The 19,906-nt window shown below is 37.9% G+C and overlaps 1 protein-coding gene across 1 annotated transcript; it reads right to left on the reverse strand.

The window, feature by feature from the left end:
- Positions 1–3,909: 3,909 nt before the first annotated feature.
- On the reverse strand, positions 3,910–19,597 carry LOC146559757 (uncharacterized). The gene is made up of 17 exons (XM_085244346.1): positions 19,550–19,597; positions 19,421–19,441; positions 18,959–18,995; positions 18,348–18,502; positions 18,021–18,155; positions 16,935–17,132; positions 15,205–15,306; positions 14,858–15,034; positions 14,585–14,613; positions 14,404–14,426; positions 13,471–13,571; positions 10,306–10,397; positions 8,436–8,662; positions 7,556–7,715; positions 6,826–6,988; positions 6,648–6,701; positions 3,910–6,567 (listed from the first exon to the last, which is right to left on the reverse strand). The coding sequence occupies exons 1-17, from the start codon at positions 19,575–19,577 to the stop codon at positions 6,314–6,316; spliced, it is 1,956 nt and encodes a 651-aa protein (XP_085100472.1). The 5' UTR covers positions 19,578–19,597; the 3' UTR covers positions 3,910–6,313.
- Between the last annotated feature and the right edge of the window lie 309 nt (positions 19,598–19,906).

The raw sequence follows: 19,906 nt of genomic DNA on the forward strand, positions 1-19,906 counted from the left end.
CACCCATGCAAACACGTGAAGAACATGCAAACTCTATGAGGGCAACAGTGCTATGCACTTCATGTTTTTGTCCTTGACAGGTTAAACTGCAATGAATAGCAATAGCATACTTGTCCTATGTGTGCATGCTTTTCTGCTTCTTATAACCCAGTGATTTTCCTGTGGTTTGAAATCTTGAAATCAGAGGACAGAGGAGGATACTACGGATAGGGCGAGATCGAGGCAGATGAGTTACTTTGGTGATTTCTAAAAGAGGCAGCTAAAAGAAGAATGTTCTGGAAAATATTTATAACTTTCATACTGACCCTGACTTAAGCATTCAGCTGGGTCTTAAGGGACTATACTTTCTACTTTCTCAATGCATCAGTTGGAATTAGAGTACAGTGGTCCCTCGCTATAACGCGGTTCACTTTTCGCAGGCTCGCTGATGCACAGATTTTTTTGTGCAATTTTGAATGCTTTTTGGGTTTTTTTACAGTGCATTATGTTCTGTGTCCTGATTGGCTGTGCCATGTCTCCTGTACAGTACAGAATGTGTTCAGTTTGTCAAATTTACATAAATCTTTGATCGCTAGCAGTGTGACTCTGAACTGCTGTACTGTATGTTTATAAGTTTTCTCCCCAACAAACACAACAATGTCGATGAAATGTTTTCCACCCTCATAGGCACCTGCAGTAGCACCCAAAGGGCAGAGGAAGATGCTAACCACCGCACAAAAAGTTGGACTTCTGGACATGCTAAAGGGGGAAGTTACCTATTTTTCAGACCATAAGGCACACGCATTGTGAGGTGCAAATCATCCTTCTTGCTTCCTCCACTTATGTACCATTGATTCATTAGTGTTAAATTCTCTTACAGCTGCACTATTCCCATGTTCTGGAACTGAAAACAGGGTTTGGATTCATTCTATAATATTGGACTTATTTTTCTACAAAGGTTTGAACTTTGAGAGAGTTTAAACAAGAGAGAAAAGTGTGAAAATGTTCATGCCTGTCTGAGAAAAGTGTATAAAGTGTGTAGTGAGGGGTTATACGGCCTTAAAACAACTATAATAATTGTAAAAAATAAAGCTAGCTACTTTGCGGATTCCACCTATCGCGCGTTATTTTTAGAACCTAACTCCCGCAATAAACGAGGAACCACTGTATACATAATATACTTTCTGTATAAAAGATTGTACATGGGAACAAGAGGTCAAAGACAAGAGAGTGATCACAGTTGAACAGGGCGAATTAATCTTTCATGTGTAACCCAGGTCCCACGTAGCTATGGTAAAGCTAGAGTATATAGTACAATGAGACTGGGCCTGGGTTCGTAGTGCTACTAGTAATGATACCTGATACTAGGGCTGGGCGATATGACCCAAAATTCATATCTCGATATTTTTTAGCTGGATGGCGATATAAGATATATATCTCGATATATTTTTTTAAAGTCATAAAGTAAGAACAAAAAGAGAGTTCTTAGTCAAAGCTGTGTCCCAGATGTCACACAGGCACTTTTATTAACATAGAGCAGATGTACATAAAATTTACTCAAAAATAAATTATGAGCATTTATTAAATAATAATGATCCATAAATAAAAGAAAATAATGTTGTTTTTGTGCATAACAAAAAGCTCACAATTGTGCAGTCAAAATGTAAACTAAAAGACGCTAAGCATAGTAACAAAGACAGATTTCACAGCTGCTCTGTTCCCAACTTGTACTGCGTGACTGACAGCCTGGAGTTTGAAATCCGCTTCGCAACCACGTCTCTTAACAGGTGCCATTTATGGTCCTTATACACAGTAGGGTAATATTACGTTGAAGCACAGTACGTATCACTCCGCGAGGCTCAGCCGTAATCCTCCGACAATCTATCAAGCGGTGCAGCTCCGTAGCTTATCAAAGTCGTACTAAAGCATTTTTTGACAGATTGCTGAGCGCCGTGTTCCACATAAAATCGGTTCGCGGCCATCAAGCACAACCAGAATTCATACATAAGGCGCGCTGTCAACTTTTGAGAAAATGAAAGGATTTTAGTCCGTGCAGCCCCTGGGCTGCATGGCGTTAGCGTCGTTAGCTCGTTAGCGCGGTTAGCTAGCTAACACGTTGTCGTCGTCCAGCCCCACACACGGGGCGATGCGCAGTAACTCGTTAACGGAGATTTGCCGTGTCCATCTTGTCGCTTCCTGCAGGTGAAGCGATGGGGGAGGAGGGGGAGTTGTGTTCAGTGAAGGAGAGGCGAGGCCGAGTAACGTTGCGTAAAGACGAAAGTGGACGAAAGAGAGGCAAACTTGCGGCTCCACAAGTATAATTATAACGTAACATAGACTATATCGATATAAAGGATATTGTCACATCTTATATCTCGTATAAAAATATATCGATATTTTTTAAAAACTCGATATATCGCCCAGCTCTACCTGATACCCTCTAATTTAACTAATAAGGACCACCACAACTGTATTTTACACAAATTTATCCCTCACCGGGTATTTATTTAGACAAAAAGAAATGAATAAAAAAAAACAGTTACTTTTATAAAATGAATTGAATTCAAATAAACAAACAAAAATACTGTAAATGTGACTACATGGATTATAAATAAAAGATTATCAACACAAAATACCTCTTTCTTAGGTGCCAACTGTTATTTCAGTTACAACAGCTCACACCTTTAAAATGGATGAATTTCAACCTTTGATAATAACTTTGATTAAAACTACACACTTACTCAATTTAAACCAAATTTGTAACAGTGGGCCCACACACACACACACACACACACACACTTTAACCTGTCCACACTACACCTGTAGCACGGTGCTTGTTGCAGGCCTGATTCGAAGTTCGGGTGCGGTGAGGCCTAAAACTGATGGCCGCTTCACTCAAACTGAGCCATAAAACAAAATACGTGCACTTTAGTTCCAGTTAGTACTCACGAGTCCAATGAGTTTGTTAGTGGGGCAATCAGAAATGGGCAGTTAGTTCACCAGTAGTGAAGACAGTCAGGGGTGAGAAAACAGCCAGGGGTGAGAAAACAGCCAGGGGTGAGAAAACAGCCAGGGGTGAGAAAACAGCCAGGGGTGAGAAAACAGCCAGGGGTGAGAAAACAGCAGGGTCCATCTGGGTAGACACCTCTCTCTCCCTCTCCTTTCAGAGCGTCCCTTGGCTTCTAAACATATTAAAACACGTGAGCTACAATACCAAATGCTATCACATAACGATTTAGCATTAGCATGCTTTGACTGAAAATCACAGAGCTAAACATACAGCATGGCATCACAGCACATAACGCGGTAAGCTGCACTAATTAGCAAGCCGCTAGTTAGCATCACATATCACGCTATTTTATCACTATAACGAATAGTTACAGTACAAATGTCAAGGCACACAGTCTCATTTACCTCTTGCAGATCACAAATAAGTAATATCAGGACCACGGGTAGTCGACCTCAATGATACACTTAGATGCAAAATCCACACCACGTTTGCCTTACGACATCTCTCTCTTCGGACTTAGCTTCTGTGTCCGCTCCCACAGATTCACACAAACTTTACCACCCGTCCCGCCCCCATAACATAGAAGAGTGACATTGACTGGCTCGTCAGCACAACAACCAATGACAATACAACATTGAGGTAACTGACATTAGATGGGTAAATAAACTTAGGTTACACCCCAACATATTGATTCTGCACAGAAAATGAACTCTAAATCATGAAACCCTTTTATTTATTGGACTCTTAACTGTAAATGAAATACATTTGTACCAAAGCATATGATTTTAAACCTTTTATCAACTATTTATATTTTAACCATTTTTTATAACAGTAGACTTTTTTTTCTTTACCCTGTAAGCCTGAATAATTTCAGACAGGGCTACACATGTATAGAATAATTTTGACATTTAATACCGTTTGATCACTCTGCCTTCGAGATTATAGTTCAATGCATTAGAAAGTGGTTTAAATAAACTTAAATATATACAAAATTTAGTACAACAGTCAAACCTTCTTTGGAAAATCTATGTTGTGTTCCTCTTTGTGGTTCCGCCAATTACTAGTAGATTGCCTTCAACTTAATTCTGCTTTCTTACTTCTCCTAATTCAAGTCTTAAACTTTGTCTCCATAGTATGCAAATGTCAGTGAGTTCTGTTGTCCACATGTGACCAGTACATAGCCACATACATAAATCGTAGTTAGATGGATTGGCAATATTCATCTTGGCTACTGTATTTAAGATGGTGGTGCAAAAAACTGGCCCCAGTCTTATGTATTTTAATGGATTCATTTTAAGCCCTTGAACTACATCGGTTTGTTGGAAGACAGAATTAGACAATAATAAATGTGCATTTATGAGTACAATATTGTTTTCTTTAATAAATCAACTCAAAAAATGACAGATGTCAGCAACTTCTAATAAAGCAATATACAGTACAAAAATGGCAAACCTTTACCCTGGGTCAATTGCAGACCATATGAACTGGAAGAACAACCAACTTTGACAGGAGTCATTCAACACAAGTCACATTACTATTCTATAGAAAAATTAAATATAAATACATGCATAGCACCAAACATTCACAGAGAAATATTTAAAAAAAAATGCATCTGTCTTATATTGCAGAGGAAAAGAGACAGAAGTGCAGAAGTGGCTCAATAAACCTAAGTAAATATCTTGAACAGATTTCCATTTATTTCGAAACCTTTGAATAGGGTCATGATTTAAAACTAGCTTCACAACCTGACGAATCTTTCTTTTTTTTTTTTTTTTTGTTTCAAAGAGAAAGGCACTTCCCAAAGTTTGACCTGGATGGGTCCAAGGTTTGTTTGGCGTTTTTTTTAATCACCAAATTGTGTGAATTAGTGTAACTTAGTTACAGTATAGCATACAATTCAGCTCAGGAGGCACTATAACTTTATTGGGTGAGCCTGGACCCCTGGGGCTCATCCATAGTACCCACTCTGCATCTGCCAGTTACAGTACTCTATCTTTAATCACATTACATAAATCACATTCTCGTTAAAAAGTAACTACAGCTTACACAAAGGTGAACACAGTTGGGTAGTTAAGAAGAAATAGCAATTCTTATAACATCTATGGCATTCAGAAGTAAGTGCTTATTGTTCTCTAGCTTTAGCTAGTAAAATAAAACATATGATTTATAATACATGCATACATTCAATAGTGTGGGTTTGACTTAAAAAAACAGTTTTAGCTTTTTCATGTATGCAACAATGCAACAATTAAGTGGGCTCACCTTGCAGAAACACAAAAAATACAGTGGTGTACAACATTGAGCAATTGAGATTAGTGCAATACATTGATTTCACTGTGAGAAGCATCTATCCATTGCTGCAAACAGGATTCAATTCTTGTCAAGAACCTGAAAAAGGACCCTAAGACCCTGAGCAGTGCTTAAGATCAGTGGTCCCCAACCCCCGGGCCTCGGACCGGTACCGGTCCGTGAGTCGTTTGGTACCAGGCTGCGAGAGTAGAGGCTCAGGTATGAAATGTATGGTTTTCAGGGTTTTTATCAGTTTTCAGCGTTATTTTGTTATCGTTTTGCTCGTTAACTCGGTTTTCCTGGGTCTTTTCACGTGTGTTAAAGGTCCGTCCATGAAAATATTGTCGGGCATAAAAAGGTTGGGGACCGCTGCTTAAGATGACTGTGTCAATTCCAGAGAACTCTACTGAACTGGCTATTTGAAAATGTTGAGCTGTTTTTCCACTAACTTTGCTGGTAATTGTGGCTATACCTAAAGATGATCATGTTTATATCTTCTTTTTTTGTTGTGTGGGTCTGTAAGGTTGAATGTTGTACTGTTACATAAAGATGGGATGGTTCCCATAAACAGTAAGAAATTACACATTACTCATTGTTTTTTTTAAAAGTAACACAAGTAAAGACATAATTGTAACTAAAGTAATTAAAGTTTGACATTTCTTGGTGATTTTGAAGTAGTTATTACTTCCTTAATTACTTTACATTTTAAATAGTTTTATAAATAAATAATTTTTATTCATCTTATCTTTTTTTGCATTACTCTAACATGACCTTAGGTGTACCATCACACTAGTTAGACTACAGTCCCAAATAAACAGAATGAGGACTCTAGCTGCTTGGCTGGGATCAATGTGCATGTTACTTTCAAGCTCGAAGTAGTTTGTACTTGCACGTTCTTGTCCTTCAATGCACTAAAATGAAAGAAATGCCCATATGGCACTTTTAATGATTTTCTCTTCTTCTAATCTGTCTTCAAGGAGATGACCTTTGTAACACAAGTAAGAATACAGTTGTAACTAGAATGTGATTACTGGTCTAAGGTGAACACTTGGAAAAAATGAAATGCAGTGATTGAAGAACAGATTGATGATTGAAATCAGTGAAAATATTAACGTTGTTAAAGATATAGATCTTCCCAGGAATCAGTTTAGGGGAGCTGCAGTGATCAACTATTTTCAGGGTGTACGGCAAAGACAAAGCTTTGACTTTGGCCTTCTTCCCATGGACTTTTAGCATGCTCTTGAAAACAATGCTATGCAGAGACACACTTTCCACAATCCCAATGCGCACTAAACAGAGATGCAGAACATTGCATTACAAATACACATTATTTTTCAATGGCATTCCAATATGTGTATATATTTCATACCTTTATTGCAAAGAGAAGTTTTGTTCAGATTATTCACAGAGAAATGTCGGTATTCTGAAAAAAAAAGTGTATAGACATATTATTGGTAAAATGCAGAATCTGGGCTGTGCCATCATGTTAAAATGACACAAAATGAAGTTCTACTTTGTGAGAGGACATCTAAATGTATGCGACTGACCATTAATCATCTTTCTCTGATCCTGTTCTGATTCATTGATTAATGTAAGCCTCCCAGCGCAGCACGACCACAAAGTGGTGTTGTAATAGAGGTGACCACAGCATCCAAATCCTGTCTTGACAGTGTAAAGCACCTCTTTGTCCTCACCTGAGCAGCAAATCTCCTGGTTTTGAAAAGATATTATGTGTTATTGTTAATAAAAACATAATTGTTTGCAGTCACTGAGGCATTGTGTTAATTCAGTCAGGCCACATTACATGTTAAGCCAATAATCTTGCTACATCCTCAGTTATCAGCTCTTTGTTACAAAAACATTGTAATATTTTATCAGCTCTTTGTTACAAAAACATTGTAACATTAGCAGAGAAAATTTGGCAAGCTTTTTATGGGTGCAACCCCGATATTCAACTTTGCTATTTAGAAGATTTCCAGTTGTATAACATTCATTACTAAACAGTACTTTCAATGGCGTAGTGGGAGGGAGCTGCTGCTTTCTTAAGTTTTTCCCCAGACCTATATCAATTAATTTTCTTCAAAAAATACGCTTCATGTTCCTTCACAAAAAAATCTAGCATTAAAAGTTAGCATCAGTTATGCTAACCACTGTAGCCAAAAGTAACTTTAAATCATGTTTCGTGCCTACAACAGGCAGAAGCCTGTTTAAAGGGGGTGAAGCAGTGGTAGGAAATACAAAATACTTTGTTGACGCCATCAATATCATTGACTCTACCTGTGGCTTTTGCAGAATGGATCCACAGCACTGCGCATCCCCCCCATGCTCATCTAATGATGTCAGATTGTACAGTGTTCCTGCACAGCACTTCATCTGTGGGTCTTTAATGTTGTAGGCTTTGACCCCACAGCAGTGGATGTTTCTCAGTCTGGGATGTCTGGTTGGAAAACAGAGGTATCAATTAATATCAAATATGGAGAGTGAGATGAAAAATGTAAGCTTATTGGAGCCTGAGTTATATGAGCCATTATCTATATTGATAGATTTCAGCCTGAAAGGTATTATCTTCATTTCTTCAGCACAGGGTTTACACAGTGAAAGAAAAATATTGGAGCTGCAGTTTCAGCACTCCGTCAGGATCTACACAGAATGCATTTATACCCAGAGCCATTCTCAACCACACTTTCACAGCTACTACAAGTAGAAACGAACTTATGAGAGCAGCCAAGACTCAACCAGTTCAACTGATACAAAACTGAACATAAATGAAGAACTAAAACCCAGATATAAATAGCTGCTGATTTGGGTGATAACTCTGATAACATTACAACGGTTTCCAACCCATTTATCAATACAAAATATTGAATGGTACAATAAATTAAATTCCTAAATATTTTAGTTCTTCTAAATAGATAAATTACAGGAATGGTGGCAAGCAAACACAGTTTTCCACAATAAATTTGATCTCAAATTGTGCCAAATACTGTCAGAGACTCAGAAAGAAGAAATTCTTTAATAATCCATGTGAAGCACACACACACACGCACACACACGCACACACACGCACACACGCACACACACACACGCACACACACACACACACACGCACACACACACACACACACACACACACACACACACACACACACACACACACCTGTGTCCATTGCAGCAGATCTCAGCATGAGGCTGGTAAATTTCTGTCCCACAGCAGTGTTGTCCTGGGCTGCCATGAAAGTGAGAACAACACATGGTCCCTTTAGCCGGGTTGTAAGGAATACCCATCTCTGAACATTCCTCTCCATCGTCTCTGCCCTCGTACAAGGTCTTATTACAACACAGAACTCCACGTTGTGCCGAGCCATACGGCGTCTCTCCACAGCACTGGAAGAATCAGAGATAATACAGTAACATTGCAGCGTTGTGACACAACCTGTCTCTGTAACGTTAAAATTTTATTGCACATAGGTGAACACAAAAATGTATTAGTTTTGGAAAATAAAAAGATGAAAAATTGAAAATCAGTAATATTAAAAGCAAAGAAAAAGGGTTACAATTTTACATTACAGTTTTTTACAGCCGCTAGGACACATTTCCCAATACTTAGGTCACTTTTGCAAAACTCTTCACACAATTCTCCTAACTGACCTTCAGCTTGGCAAAGCAGTTCATTTCACATTCAAAATGCACTACAACTACCAAAACACTTTATTCAGGTCTCAAATAAACTCATTCTTCCAGAACACTAGCAAAGGTTGACAGCCGACAAACACACTTTGTCACCCACAAAACAATGACCTAAAAAACACTAACAACATGTAGCATTACACAGTGTTTTCTTGTGTAAAACAAGGACACATCTCTGTTTATAATTTCAATATATGTTACTGGAATGAATCAGACATCATGCAGAATTCGTTAATATTTGTTTATGTATTTTTATTTTTTTGCACTAAGTAATCCCAAAATACAAGAATTTGTATACACACCATCCACTGATACACATACAATAGTAATGCTAATCTACTCGGTCTTCTCCATTTGGCCACAGGTTCTCATCCACATCAAATCTTATGTCATCTAGGGCAATACACCTAGGAAAGAATCTTCTGGCTGCCAGAATTGAAGGAGTTGAAAAATTGAAGGAGTAACACCTGTGTAGATGTTCATCTACAATGAGAATAAGCTGTGGCTGGTTAAACTGCATTTTTAGATTTAAAATATGTTTCAATAAAATATTGCTGTTGGATTTTGCTGTCTTTTTAAGTTTTGCATTGTGTTATTGTTTTGGCCATAAGTTTAACAGTTTTGAAAACAGTATGTAAGCACATGCAAAATGTCCTGTACGTACAAAGATTTTTGGCAGTTGTTGTGTCTGAGTGAGAAAATAATTCATGAAATTTGAGAGATGTAGTCACTGAATGCATTTTGTGCCAAAACAATGATAACTGATCCTCAGTTTAGCCCACATAGACTTCTGTTGTGCTCACTGTGTGAGGAGTTTTGCAAAAGTGACCTAAGTATTGAGAAATGTGTCCTAGCGTCTGTAAAAAACTGTAAGTACATCTAATTTCATAATGTGTCTTGTTTTAGTCTTACCAGACTTGGTATCCTTTTGCAGCAGTGGTAAGTATGCCTTTAGATGACTTTTACGCACCACATTAAAAACACCCAGTTACTTTATAAAAGGAGCGGGGTGGAGCTCCATGCTTTCTCGTGGAAGGTGCATACAAAGAACTTGCATTTCTGGAATGACTGGGACCCTGTTGTTAGCTCTATACATTTTAAGTTATTTTAACTGAATTTAATACTGTAATGTATGTGCTAACATTTACTTAGTCAAAATCTCACTAGTATGGCCTTAATACATTTTTCTCTCTCTTTTTTAAGGAACAGTGCTTTGGTCTTCTGGCTTCATAAGGAAAGAGTGGGTTGATTTTGCCACAGACATTGTTGACTTGCACTGAAATGAAAAATTCATCTAGTTGATCAGGGTTGAAAAAAAAAAAGAACAATGAAAACATTACTTGATCTATCCAAGGCTTCTTTCCTGATACACATCCATCACAACAGACTTGTGTATGGGGGTTGTACACAGTGGGTGGTGTCTTCCTTTGACCTAAATAGAGAGGTGTGATGGTCAGAAGGGTGGAAAGATGAGTGAGTGCAGAGTAAACATGTTGAGATGAATAATGTCCACAAAAGATGACTCAAAGGGTCTGAGAGAGAACAAATTATACATGTTCACATTCAGCATGTTTACTTGTAGCTGCATTTTCTAATACAATACCCTCTTTCATATTCACAAGTAAGAGCCTGCTTATTTTCCCATCCTTTGCACTGTACTGATGATAAAATTGAGATTTCAGCTCAGTCATGTCTGTGAAGCAATCAACAATCTGATCTTCCTTCCCTCTCCTCTGCCATGTATTGCTTATCCACATGTTAAAAATGCTAAAATGCCAAATCATGCTTTGTTTTTACCAGCAAGAGTTGGATGTTTTATATCTTGCGAAACGTAAGCAAGAGGTGATGTAATCTCCTCAGAGGAAGGGAAAGACCCTAGTGTGGGCTTAACCCATATTCACTTTTAAAACCCTTAACGTCTGGGAAAAACTCCGAAAGGCAAAACATTAGACAGATGTGGAGGAATTACCAACCACAAAAAAACTGAAGCATGTGAAGCCAAATGTGCGAAAATCAGAGTGAAAGAGAAACAGTGGGAAAGTGGAGAGAGTGGAAAACATCTCGTAAGCAGAAACTAAAAGTTGGCTGACTTTCTGGTTCAACAACATGTCATAAACATAACAAGTTACAGGGGTACTGCAAAGTTCATGAACCCATTCAGAGCTCCAGGCAGTTTTTTTTAAAACAAACAAGCTGCTGTTTGAAGTTTATTGTTACGTCAGTAATCTTTTTAGTGCCTCTAATGATTATTCTTTAATTATTCTCAAATCTCATTATAGTTTTTAAAGGATTTATCAAAGAATGTCAGCGTAGGTCTCAATCATCCAGGTCATCCTGGTAATCTAAGGAGCCTGGAAAAACAAAATGACCAGACTTCTTTGCTTCACCTCGTATCTGACAAGCTTCTTCAGTCCAAAACAAATGGTGGAGACTGAGAGTCCCAAATACTTAAACCGTAGTGGGATTTGTCCCTTAAGAGAGTCATTGACCCACTATTGATCCCATACCTCATCAAATGGGCCAAGTTGTGAAAAAGGATGTGAGTCATTATTAGCAGAGGTTTCAGGTGAAACCATCATGTGACCTATTGAGGTTAACTGACTGAGTGAAGATGTGAGTGGGCGTCAAGGCCCCTGGGAAGGAATCTCAAAACTGGATTGTAGGTTACAGTCAGTTGGTGTCGTAAGGAGTTTGCTCTACCAGCATGACATCTCAGCGCACTTCGAACCCAGCCAGACACTCTGGTTAATCCCAAGGACAAAATGCTCAAACACAAGCTAAACTAGTGTTTCCTACCCACCTGCTGCTCATAGGTGTGCTGTGAGAAATGATCAGGTGTACCGTGGAAGATTATGTGGTTCCACCTGATTAGTACTGTAAGTGAACGGTGCGAGTAATGGGCAGAACAATTACATTATCTACCACTAGAGGGAAGTACAACTACCTCCTCTAATTAAATAGGTTGCCAACTGCCAGTAAAACAGAAGAAGACCAAGGAGAAATTACATAATAATCATGCTGAGTGAGACAACTCAGTGTGTAAAAGCAATAAATATTGAAAAGAATAAGTAGTCAATCTGACCTGGATCCTGGAGAAAATTCTGACCCAGATGAATGCCCTAGTATGAGTAGTGGTCTGAAGAAAGCAAAAAAGGTATACTGGGGACAAACCGAGCCAATTCTGCTATGCATGGTGTGCCGGGAAAAATGATCAATGGTGGTGTGCTGTGTGATTTTACTCATGTGAAATATGTGCCATGGTTCCAAAAGATTGGGAAACACTGCTCTACCATTTTTATTTTATTTATTTATTTTTTATTACAAAGCTTAATGATTTATAGGATGATGGAAGAAGATATGTGATAAGTTACGGTTGTCATGTGGGCCAAAATGCCAGGAGATTTTTTATGACACATTTCAGCCCTACACTAATGCTGCACATAATGACAACATTGGCACTACAGACATGTTACATTAAAACAGGTTGCTACTAAACATTTAGATGTCTGTATCCATAGAGTGAAAATAAAAGCACTTCAATACATGCAGGCTTGTTTACAACCTTTTTCAGACGTCATTGCATTGCTTTTCTTTTACGTATCATTCCATCTTTCCTGATGGAAGACAGATAGTACTTCACTGTCTGCAAGTATGACGTGACATTCTTCACTGTCATTAAATATAAGACATAATTTTGCGAAGTACTAAATCTTTCAGTTTGTATGAAGAAACATTGTTCACTGTTTTATGTATTTCAGCAACCTGGGGGACTAAAGTCGGACAAAAACAGCTTTTGTCCTTTTGGTTCTTTATTCCCAAGAAAGTATAGTAAACAAAAAACGTATTCACACACCTAAGATTAGAATTTAACACAACTTGTTTCTGCTCTTTTTGTGTAAAGGTAATTCCTAAAAAATGTTTCTCTGGTAAATTTTGGTAGGAAGGACACTTTCTTGGCAGGCTTATAGCAGTCTTTTTCTTAAGATGACAGCTTAAATGCACCCATTTTACTACATGCCAACAAAAAAACATCAAGCCATTCACTTCTCAGTAGTGCGCAGGACTTGAGTTACTTGTACCATGAAATTCCTATTATTGCTTTGACATAAATAGAGGATTTGGAGGAACTTCTGCCAGTTCTGCAAGTTAGACGATGTAAAATGATTGCTTATAACAGCATGACTCTGTAGAAGAGACCTGAATTGACTTGAGAACATTCAGATTTTTGACTTCCAAATTAGCAAAAATCCATGAAAAATAAGTACAATATCTCAGTTTCTTAATGTGCTATTCTGCCATAGTGTTACTTCAGATTTAAGATATTTAGTTTGAAAGTGTTTCTTTGAAAGATGTTTTTCTCTTTCACACAAGATAAAAAAAACTGAGCTAACTGCTTTGCTGGAAGCCGTGCTGGCATCACAGAGTGATGGGTAAGTCCCATGAGATGGTAACTGACAGATAAGGCAACCACATATCAAAACAAACAAACATGGAGACGGTGTTACCTGAGGCACAGAACCAGTGAGATTCTTGATTTCTCTCACAGCAGCGACGTTCCTTTGGATTGTAACATAACGACCCACAGAGATGTGTTTTTGGTTCAGTGCTGTGGATGTACAAAGACAAAAATAAACACAAACAGTCCACATCAACTTGTTATTATTGTGATGATCTATGTTTTTTTTGTCTTTATTTGGCATTTTCAGTTTCCTTGTGCTTCCTGGTTTAATCATTTGTATTGATAGTTATTAGTTACTTGTTTATTTAGTTTTAGTTAGTTATTTAGTTCATGTTCTCGTTGTCTTGGTCTCGTCTGTGTTCTCCCCGGCCTGTCATGTCTCCCTTGCTCTCTCACTGTCCTCGCTCTCTTGCTGTCCCTCGCTCTCTGTCTCTGTGTTGTGTTTCCTGTTTTATTTTGATAGTCCATGTCTCAAGTGCATTGTGTTCAGTTTTAATTCCCTTGTCTTGTTATGTCTGATTTTTTCCACCTGTTGCCCATCCCCTTGTTATCCTGTGCATTTAAGTCCTCAGTCTCCCTCTGCTCATTGCTGCGTCGTCCCAGTTTGCTGCATTTGCCTGCGTGTTCCCTTTTTTATCCCTAGTTTTGAGTTCCTAGTTTCAGTCCCCAGCTCTTGGTTTTTGAGTTTTGTATACTTGTACTTTTAAGCATTTTGTTACAGTGAATTAAGCTGCCTCCTTCAGTTAATTCCTTTGTCTCTGAGTCCTGCATTGTGTCCTGCCTCTGCTTTTCATACAGCACAACAATGACACTGCAGATGTTGTCCCTGGAATCTGCTTGAGCCAGTCTTCCAGTATTTGGATTACAGTTCCTAATGTTCCTACCACTGGGACCACTTTGGACTTTGACTTCCACGAAATCTGAATGTTGTGACATTTGAATAAAGTTATATTAAGAGTAAAACCTTTAGTCAACTTACCACTTAGACTGGCGCTCAACTGTCTGACAAAAAAAAAAAGAAATAAAAAGGATGTTTTAATGCACCCATATTGGCAAATAAAGGACCAAAATGTTTCTTTACTGATCACTGTATGAATGAATACAAAGAGAATAAGAACCCTACATTTATTGGAGTGTATTTCTTACCTTTTCTCTCACACCTGTGGACATAAAGGATAAAGGCTTTTGACTGAAAATAAACAAATAAATAAAACAAATAATAGGATTTGGTTTATAAAATGGTGCCAGATGGAACAAAGTGTAATCTTGACATTGTTTTTTTTTACAAGATTTTGAATTGCAATTAAATTAAATATAAAGTTAGGTATAAAACTTTTAAACTACTAAAAGTAAACACTTTTTAAAAATAGATTTCTAATATCTGTATGAATTTGTCTTTGACAAGTTCTGACTTTCACATAAAGCTGACTTACAGCCAGATGGATCCTTAGGTTGAATCTCAAGAACACCCTCCTTATTCAAAAAGCAACACTGAGTGTCAGTGTCATAATGGTTGTGACCACAGCACTGGTGATTACCGGAATTCCTCATTAGAATTATTTTGTTATTACTTGGGCCACAACACAGCTCCTTTTCCACATCATATGCCCCTGTGGAAAAGATCCAGATCTTAAAAACTGAAACACATACAGTGTATCGTAATCGTAGCTAAGTTCATGTTATGCTACCACTGGGTTTACCTTTTTATCATGCAGTATAGCTTTAAAATACTGTTCTTGTGTTTAAGTGGAATGCTTATTCTATAATTAGCTCGACTTACTTTTATCACAACATTTGTACTTCTGTGGAGATTTGTGAACAACATTTAACTGACAGCATAGTTGCGTATGTTTGTTGAAGGTTATATTTCCACATGGAAGAACTGCAGAGACAAAGAGAAAGTCAACATACAGGCATCAGCTACAGTAATTTACACAACCTTCCTTTAACTACTGTATGATTAGTTTTGGACTTCGTGAAGATAAGAGATGATCAAAGGAAAATAGAAAATACAAAATTTGTTACTGTTTAGCATAAGCAACATTGTTGTTAGCTGTTGTCATATTGATAATCATCTATTACTGCTCTTGGCGGAGGCGGATGCATCCTATTTCCCTCTCCCTCCCTTATCTTTCCTGTTTGGCTTCTATGTCCTTGTCTAGTGTTTGGAACAATGATAACAGAGTTCTGGCTGATTGGAGCTGGCTTGGACCTGTTTTATCATAGAACAAAGAAAGTAGTTACAGTTGTTCAAAACCCCACAAGGCTGGCCGACACGATTGAAGATGAGTGAATACTCAGACTGTCTTTATTGAACGCAATATTGATAAGATCTTGGAGAAGCTCATGGCTCTGCAATGGGAATTGAGAGACCTGATGACCAGTGATGGACATTCAGACCAACTTGGAAATTGGAATGCAGTTGTTCGTTCAAACCCAAACAACTATCTCCTACATGTGGCTACCCAAGGCCAAGACTGGCCAGAACAACAATCTTCATTGATGACATAACTGTGTTTTGACTATCTGCTCCTATCCTTTAAGGTCACATGCATCAGCTGGACACTGTTGACTTTTGATTAACCAGGTCAAATGACACTCTCTCTCAAGTAGAACTTGTGTTCTACTTGAGAGAGTACTTTACTCCCACCGTGCTGTCTACATGGGTTAATACCTAACCTCGCCACCCCCCTTGCAAGTCATGTGATTTTATGTCGTAAGACCTGAAGATTTAGGTGCTTTCTGTGCTGAGGTGTTTTTTTCTGTTCTTAAACTGCTCTCCCCTTGGAGCTCAGTCTGGGAGAAGTTCTTTTTTCTCCTCCTCTTTTCTCATGTATTGTGTTTTTTTCATACCTCTCTGACCTGTCTTCCCAATGTTATGTTTGTGTACTCTATGTATGGTCAGAAGGGGTGCACATGATGGTGCCAGAGCATGTAAAACAATTCCCCTCTGAATAATTAAAGTGTTATCACTCAATCAATTATAGTTTTTTTAAAGAAAGGAAAGCTGGCTCCCTATTGGTAGCCATGTTTCTATTTTTTTCTTTCACCCTCTCTCACTTTTTTTCGCTTCACACAACACGTGATTTGTCAATGTGTGTTTCTGCCTTGTGTTTGCAGCACTTGCAGCAGCAGTAGCACACAAACAGAGCAGGATGGAGAGAGAAAAGAGAGGTGTGGGCAACAACAAGAGTCAACATCATCAAATTTGAAAAGTATAGTAAAGAAAATGAGTTACACCAAGAAAACACGCAAAATCTGGACACAGAGACTGTGCATTATGGCAACAGTCCCCTCTGAGAGGATCTTCTCCAAAACAGGACAGATAATTACTGACAGAAAAAAATGGATCAGCTTCTCAAAGTTGAGGCACTTAGTATTTCTAAATGGTCTGTGTGTTCACTTTTTTGTTTTGCTTTGCATATTTGAATCTATATTTTATTGTGTTGTGGTTTGCAGTGTTAAGAGTTGAAATGTAAATAGTTGTGATGTGCAGTTACGTGAGCTTACCTGCTGGAGAGTCCTCCATGCAGCAGTCTGAATCTTTAGGTTGTATCTCCAGAATGTTTTCCTTATTTGTACAGCAGCACTGAGTCTTGGTGTCATACTGGTTGTGGCCACAGCACCGGTGGTGGCTAGAATTCCTCACCAAAATTATCCTGTTATCAGTTGGACCACAACACAACTGCTTATCCTTATCAAAAACCTCTGTGGGGAAAAACATGTTTTTTTAAAAAAAATCATACTCAACCATAACTTAGTCTTTATTTTGCTGATAGTCCTACTGAAAACAATGATGCTTGTACTCAGCATCACCATTTGTTAAACATCTTTGTTTCTCACAAAGACATGTCATCTGGAATCAAAAATCTCAGTTTTTTGTTTCCTTTGTTTCTCTTTAGTTAAGTGGTTCTTGGATTGGATTGTACCAGTAGCTGTAAAGGACTGTTTACTGTATATAACACTATTTACTTTGGCACAACCCAACTGAAAGTTTCAAGCACGTCAAATAATTCTTTTTTTTACATTTGCCTTTGACATATGAGAAAAGGCAACTAACTACCTAAGTACAACACATCGTACTATTGGATGATGTGTTGTACTTAAAGAAAGTACATCAAAGTACGTCAAAGAAACACAATACAAGAAATCAAACTCAGTATTAGAAAAATGAAATGTAGAGAGAAATCTAAAACTACATAAATGCTAAACAGTGGCTACAACTCAGACACAACTCAAAATGTTTAGAACAAACATTAAAATTAAAAGAGAATCCAAAATTTAAACACTAGAAAAACAATGAAAAAAACAAACTCAAGAATTCACAAAAATAAAGCAAAAAAACAAAATAAGCTGCTTTGAGGAATCTAAAATAAAATTGTTACACCTTACTGAAATAAGGAGCTTCTTCAAAAGCACTGAAGAGGAATAGAGCCTGACTAGCTAAGCCTCAGTGTTTAACACTCAAGCAAATCAGATTGTTAAAAATTCACAGACACCTGAGATCTTGTGATGGTTTAGATGTAATGTTATGTTTTAATTGTATGCTGTATGTTTGGTGTGATGTTTTTCACTAGTTTGTCCAGCATTGCTCACCTTTACCACAACATTCAGCCATTGGTCCAGGTTTTGCTGTGATGGTTGACTGACAACACATTTCATTGACTGGGTTGTACGCCTTCAGGTCACAGCACTTGGATACCTTTTCATTCAGACCCTGGTCAACACTGGCTGTAAAAACAAGACACGGATACCAGAACCACAGTGTAACTGCTGAACATGTGATGTCTGTTCATGTAAACAGTAATGTGTAAAATGTTATTGCCTGTCTGTAATTTCTATTAAAGCATTATTTTTTCCATCACATTCAGTTTCTTGCACAGTTAATGTCACCACTACAATTTTAGTTTACAAATGCATTACCTATGATGTCGTGCTCATGCTGTACTTTACAACAAGTGGCTGTTTCCGGATTGTAAGGCTCATTTCCACAACAAGAGAAACTTGCACCAGGGTAAAGTTTGTTTTCACAGCAAGTAGCCTCTTGGATGTCATACCATGTTCCATTACAGTCTTTTCTAAAAATAAAAGATAACATAAATAACAGTAAATACAGCTTTTGCTGTAGAACATATAATATTTCAAAGTGAGACTCTAGAAGATGCTTCCGACGTTCGGTGCTTACATTTAAAGTTTTTGTGAGGTTGTTTGGTTCATGCGCTTATAGCTTTCGCAATGTTTGCACTTTTGTGACAGACACAGGATCAGTTCTGGTCCCATGATTTAAGTTTAAAAACAAAATGGATTGTGCCCTTCCAGTTTTTTCCTCTCAATTTTCGGTACATTCTGATATGTAAATCATAATAGTGTCATCTTTAAAACACCGCATTGCTACAGTCTACATAACCATTATGTCTCCCCGTCTGTTCTTGTGTGAAACATGGCTTCTAATGCAGAGCTTAACCTGTAAAGATGGGTCAAGTGATTGAACTACAAAACACAAATAGTACAGACAGTGAGTGAGGAGGACTCACCGATAACAGTTGTTTCTGGAGGCTGCGCTGGTTCCTCCTGCAGAGTTTGTCAACAAGCACAGTCACGTGAGTCGCTTCTTAGTTAAGGCTAAAACAAGTTCATTTGTCAACATTTTTTTCTACATGATGAGAGTTACACATGGACTACTGCGACAATGGAGCCTATAATGGTAAAACAAAAGTCCTTGGTGATCTGGGAAATGAGAATCCGTCTACCGCCCACAGTCACGCTACCAGCTGTGATTTTTCACCAGCACTACTGTAAATTGCCGAATCGACATACATAACACGTTTTCGCACCTAAGGAATAACCGTCTGTTTCTGGTCGTTTCTGGTTGTTCAAAAAAGAACATTTATAATGTTCTTTTTTGAACAAAATCAAGAAAAAAATAATAAAAAATAATAATATCAAATATGTATCATGCAGTGTTGTGCAAATAAATAAACCTTAACCCTACTTACCACAAGCAAAAATCACCCAAGCTGAAAAATTAGCACAAAGCATTATTATTCAATTAAAACACACACGCGCGCACAAAAACCATATAACGCATCAAAACCGATTTCGGCAAATGATGTCGAATAACTTACCAAATCGTAGCGCCCAAAGCACGAACATTTTGAACTCTGATTACCCACTGAAAGTGAGATCCAAACTGACAAAGGGATGAGTTTAAATACTACGTTAGCCACACCTCCCTTGTGAGAATATCAGTGGCATTTATAAACAAACCGTGAAGCTGGTGTGAACACAAGACGGACGTGCAAAAGGCGTATGCACAACACTACTACTACTACTACTAATAATAATAATAATAATAATAATAATAACATTAAGCTCATTCTTGCCTTCCTTGTTTCCTTTCATAATGTTAGGTTCAGGTTTTATGGACTGGCTGAACAACGTTATGTTCGGATATTTTGTCCTAAATTGTCATACTCGGGATG

Source organism: Mchenga conophoros, linkage group LG14, assembly GCF_057382185.1.
Source record: "Mchenga conophoros isolate Kocher_MC1m ecotype Shallow Benthic linkage group LG14, M_conophoros_male_GT1.1, whole genome shotgun sequence".
Lineage (NCBI taxonomy): Eukaryota > Metazoa > Chordata > Actinopteri > Cichliformes > Cichlidae > Mchenga > Mchenga conophoros.